We start from the raw sequence: 5,768 nt of genomic DNA on the forward strand, positions 1-5,768 counted from the left end.
ACTAACACCCATATTTATGAACAAAATGCTGGCTCTTAAGTTCGTGCTAAGCATATAGTCTCAAGGCATTTGATTGGTCAATTTTGACTTGAGACTGATCTAAGAACGATCATTCTTGTTCATAAATACGAGTGTAAAAGTCTCAGGGTAAGGCATACTTACCCTACATTATGATGAAGGCATACTTACGACATGTTAATAATCATGTTCTATATCATCTTTTCTAACCTTTGAATAGAATCATCATCTTTTGCGTAAATCATGTGGGAAAGGTATTGTCAGAGTTCTCGGAATATAGATTTAGAGTAGAGTGATCATTACAGATTTAACAGATTACAGGTGCTTCATTTGTTACCTACATTACAGATAATGTTACAGGTGCTTATATTGCAGATTACATGTGAACTTTTGATTTAGTAGACGGTCGAGTGAAGGTGAGTTACCCCCAGGTCCAATACAAGCTCACGTTAAAGTGTTAATATCTATGCCTACGCCAAGACTGTTTGGGCACGGTCTCACATCAGCATTTTCCAAGATTTGCAAACGCTAAACTTGCGATTTTAGACCCGGACTTTAGGTACCTACTTTCCTTACTTACCTGTCTCAGGGTAAGCCGGTAAGGCATACTTACCCTACATTACGATGAAGGCATACTTACATGTTAATAATCATGTTCTATATCATCTTTTCTAACCTTTGAATAGAATCATCATTTTTTGCGTACATCATGTGGGGGTAATGTCAGAGTTCTCGGGATATAGATTTAGAGTAGAGTCATCATTACAGATTTTACAGATTACAGGTGCTTCATGTGTTACCTACATTACAGATAATGTTACAGGTGCTTATATTGCAGATTACATGTGAACTTTTGATTTAGTAGACGGTCGAGTGAAGGTGCGTTTCGCAAAAAGAGAAATGCCAAACTCGTAAAGAAATCATTTTTCTCTTCTTAAATTGATTCCGTGGAAGCCTAATTTTTTTAGCCCGTCCTTCCTTTATTATTACGATAGTAATAAAAAAAGATATAGTGGACGGGCTATTGTATTCGCTTCGCGACCTAAATTGTTTTGGGGGATTTTTTTTCACATTTTCTCACACAAATGAGCTCTGATCTTGAAATTTGTCGCGACGACCTATGAACTCTTCCTTTATAGACCGAACGAAGTGAAGGTCTATGTTTTAACTCGACCTAAATGGTTTTTGGGGGATTTTTTTCACATTTTCTCACACAAATGAGCTCTGATCTTGAAATTTGTCGCGACGACCTATGAACCCAAAGCTAACATAATGTTAGTCTATTGTTTGCGATTCTCACGTTATGCATATTGTTAGCACGTCAGGTAGTCAGTTTTATTAGTAAATTATTCTCGTCAATTAATAACACTTCTATTTCCACTTACCATGTATTATGTAGGTATTGTAGGTATAATCATTGCCACTTATATCCTCGTGTACAGAGGCCTAGAAGTCGGTTTTCTAATGTTCTCCTAGTAATCTAGTAGGTACCTACCTAGCAGTGATTTTGCGGTCTTGGTCTACGAGGTGCTCAACTTACCATGTATTATGTAGGTATTGTAGGTATAATCATTGCCACTTATATCCTCGTGTACAGAGGTCTAGAAGTCGGTTTTCTAATGTTCTCCTAGTAATCTAGTAGGTACCTACCTAGCAGTGATTTTGCGGTCTTGGTCTACGAGGTGCTCATTTGTACTACAACTGCGTAGGTATTCTCAATTACATATCTTGTTAGAACCTTTTCGATTTTTCAACAAAGATTATACCTAATGATCAACGTTCTTACATAGGTTAATAATACCTACCTAGTTTGATAATTAAAGAAACATTGGGCATAATATCTACTTACCTTTTCTTTCCTTGACTTGATGCGAATGTTTACAATCAGCCTTACAGCCGAGGTTTATTTTAACCTGTTTTCTGTGTTATTTAACCTCATATACTCAGCCTTAGAAGTTAGAAGTATGGCCTTTCTCTACAAGTTACAACCCAGGCATGTTTACTATACGATCTAATGGCTTGTCAACTTTACTAGGTCGCTTTAGGTTCGTATCTCTGCTTTGGTCTAAAGCTAAGGGCCACCATTACTTGTGCTTATACATTATGTCGGGTACTTTGGCATTTAGCGTTTGTATGAAGATTTTTATCTATAAATTACGAACATTTTAACTTTTCTATCTTACACATTAGCACACTCACCTCCTACAATATGATCAGGTAGCTTAGTGTGTTGTTTCAGATATAGTTTGAGTTCCTGTATGTATTGCCTGGTTGTATCAGGTGTCATGTTGAACTCTGCCTTTGCTTTCTGTCTGCCGATAGGGTCTGGTCCACTGAAGATTTTGTTTGCAAGTAGTCTCCTCCCCCCAGACACTTCCATCTTGGCTTGTTTGTTTTTCACCATTGGTACCAAACTAGAAAATGAACAGGTTCAATATTATTCGATTAGTTAAGGGTTGTTAGGAGTCCAAGTATACTTTGTTTTTGCTAGTCTAGTTAGCTTGGAGGATAGCGTGTCTATCTTGTAAGCGCTAGGTCGGGGGGTCGATTCCCGCCCGGGTGGACATTACTTATCCTACACAGATAAGGTTCGTTCTCGGAACGGCTGGCTTCCTCCTATCCCATCTGGAAATACAATTTTATGTTAAATGTGTCGCCATATCATGGAACTTTCTTCCAATAAGACAACCAAAACGTTCTCATGAGTTTGAAAAATAACTCCGAAAATCCGAGAAGTTACCGATTGAACGAACGATGTAGGCTTTGTTTTTTCCTGGTTAAAACTCGGCTATTGTTTTTTCTTGTTTGTTTGTATGTTTGCTAAGAACTCAGTAGGTAGGTATTTACATTATGTACTTACTATACATAGTACCTACCTACTTATTTCGTAACTTATTTTAGCAAACATTCCCAATGTATGCTATAGTGAAATAATATTATACCTACCTATGTGGTGCTATAATCATGTCAATCTAATCCTTAAAGTTAAATATTACGTATTCTCGGATTTAGCATAATTTATAATTTACAAAAATATAATGAGTCACTTGGATCACGAACAAAATATAACGAATCATTAAGGAAATCATGAGACTTGATGGATGTCATGCAATGTATTATCATCAAGAAGGCTCAGTAGGTAGGTACTTACATTATGTACTTACTATACATAGTACCTACTTATTTCGTAACTTATTTTAGCAAACATTCCCAATGTATGCTATAGTGAAATAATATTATACCCACATACCTATGTGGTGCTATAATCATGTCAATCTAATCCTTAAGTTAAATATGTATTACGTATTCTCGGATTTAGCATAATAATTATAATTTACAAAAATATAATGAGTCACTTAGATCACGAACAAAATATAACGAATCATTAAGGAAATCATGAGACTTGATGGATGTCATGCAATGTATTATTATCATCATCAAGAAGGAAATGTAATTGTAACAAATGTACGAGTTTTTGTGTTAGTATTTTGTGCTTAATTTTATTACTTGTTAATTAATCTGGAAATACAATTTTATGTTAAATGTGTCGCCATATCATGGAACTTTCTTCCAATAAGACAACCAAATCGTTCTCATGAGTTTGAAAAATAACTCCGAAAATCTGAGAAGTTACCGATCGAACGAACGATGTAGGCTTTGTTTTTTCCTGGTTAAAACTCGGCTATTGTTTTTCCTTGTCTGTATGTATGTTTGCTTTACGTATAGGTACCTCGCGAACGGCTAGGTAGGTTGAAATGACAAACGTATACTTCTTCACTATTTTGTCGTCACGAAGAAGTATACGTTTGTCATTTCAACCTACCTAGTCAAGATGGACCTTCACAAAGTTACAGAATCCTCAACCTATCACCTCGCGAACGGTTTGTATGATTTTGATGAAATTTTTTTCAATACATAAAAAAGATTTTGCCAGCCAAGTTAGCTTGGTCGGTAGAGCGTCTGCCTTGTAAGCGTTAGGTCGCGTGTTCGATTTATGCTCAATCGGACCTAATGGTTCTTTTTCTGAGTGACTACAATTTACTGAACAACAAAGTGGTTATTTTAGAAGATTTAATGGTAATTAAAGGATCCAGTAAAGAGTATACATTATGGTCCTGTATTCTTTATGACTATATAATTATTACCTCTAGGGTACTTGTACTTTACATTCTATACGGTTTACGCTAGACAAACCCTCCCATACTACATAATACGCTGTGAATAATATTCTAAATACCTACTTACCGAGTGAGTGTCTTCCTTTATATTAAACTTAGAACACTCAAATTACAATGCAAAACCAGTAGTGCCTAATAAAAATCAGTGGAAAAACACCCGAATCTAGTGGATTTAGGTCGAAATACTCCTAACCATTCACCGTTGTTATTCGTACAGTGACACTAAAACTTGGTGACCATTACTTATGCAACGTTATAATAGAGACGATCACAAATATGACAAATCACTATCAATTGGAAAAAAAGTCGACCTTGTCCAATGTTCCATCTATAAACATGACTATTATTAATGATAACTGTCAAATGTCAAATGATACCTACATACCTACCAATTAATATTCATCATTCATTAAATCCAATTTGAAAAGGCTACCTGTAGGTAAATATAGTACATAGTAGGTACATGTACAATTTGTAGATACATACCTCCTAACAATGAAATGTTTATACGTTCCTTATCTTATAATAAGGAAAGCGACTTTGCCGGAAATTGAACCCGCGAACTTCGGAGTGAACCTTGTGTAATGGCCAACAAAGGCTTCTACAGAAGTTCTCCTGAACAGATAATTCCGTGTAAAGGATAATAAAGTGACTTTAATTAAGAATGAACTCAAGCCTCTTCTCCTAGTGATCTCTTGACTAACTCAAGTACCAATGTAGAATACACTTCCATAATAAAGTACAGTATATTAGTTACAAGTACAGTAGACACAAGGAGAACGCATTTCATGAACCTGATGGTTTCGTCTTTACATCATTTGCGGTAAAGCAGAGCCTTTACACAACTTTTGTGGTTATCACAGCAGTACTAAGTGCTTCCTTTGCCATCAATTTCCATTTTTCAATAATATTTTTACACTGGAAATGCTCCCACTAAGTGCACCCTGAACTCCAAGCACAGAGCCGAACTTCATTCATTGGGCGGGATTATTGCCTAAGCAATCTCGTCATCTTAAATCTCAACCCCGAGTAAAGAGTAAAGGAGCGGTCCACTTTCCTTAAGTAGGTAAACTGTATTATAAGGAGCTGAGAGCATAAAACTCTATGCTCTCCGCTCCACTCTGTCTTCAACCTAAGGCAATCTCTGCCATTCAACCCTGAGAGCGGTCCTCTCTCCTTAGTACAAAAAAAATAAAAAAAATAAAAAATACAAAGGAGTAAAGAAACAGGGAATAAGGAACGTTGTTTGCTACTAAGGCAAGAGCACCACTGTTTGATTAGTAAGTGCATTACAAGGCTGTAAGTGCTGCAGAATCCAGTTTGAGTTCCAATCTCAGTCCTATGGAATCTTGCTAATTGTCTTCCTTGTGTGGAATCTAGCATTCTAGTATTAGACGTCTACCTTAGGGCTTAGATGATATGGCTCTCTACAGGGGTCTTTGTCTCTTACAGTGGTAGACCAGTTTGGAAATTTCAAAATCCTCCTACGTTAGGTCCTAACTGTTTAAGTCATACTATGGTCTTCGTAATCAAACTGAAGAACAATATAGCAACCCAAGTATCATCGAGTAC

General features: G+C 36.3%; 1 protein-coding gene across 1 annotated transcript in view; it reads right to left on the minus strand.

Moving 5' to 3' along the window:
• The window catches only part of LOC103524598 (retinaldehyde-binding protein 1-like), a gene marked incomplete at its 3' end in the record, with an annotated part of 21,444 nt that extends 16,957 nt beyond the window's left edge, over positions 1 to 4,487 (minus strand). Inside the window, exons 1-2 of the mRNA XM_017449672.2 lie at positions 4,264 to 4,487; positions 2,218 to 2,432 (exon numbers count right to left, since the gene is read on the minus strand). Coding sequence (XP_017305161.2) covers positions 2,218 to 2,422 — 205 coding nt within the window. The remainder of the gene's footprint in view (positions 1 to 2,217; positions 2,433 to 4,263) is intronic.
• Between the last annotated feature and the right edge of the window lie 1,281 nt (positions 4,488 to 5,768).

Source organism: Diaphorina citri, unplaced genomic scaffold (genome assembly GCF_000475195.1).
Source record: "Diaphorina citri unplaced genomic scaffold, Diaci psyllid genome assembly version 1.1 scaffold107, whole genome shotgun sequence".
Classification (NCBI taxonomy): Eukaryota; Metazoa; Arthropoda; class Insecta; order Hemiptera; family Psyllidae; genus Diaphorina; species Diaphorina citri.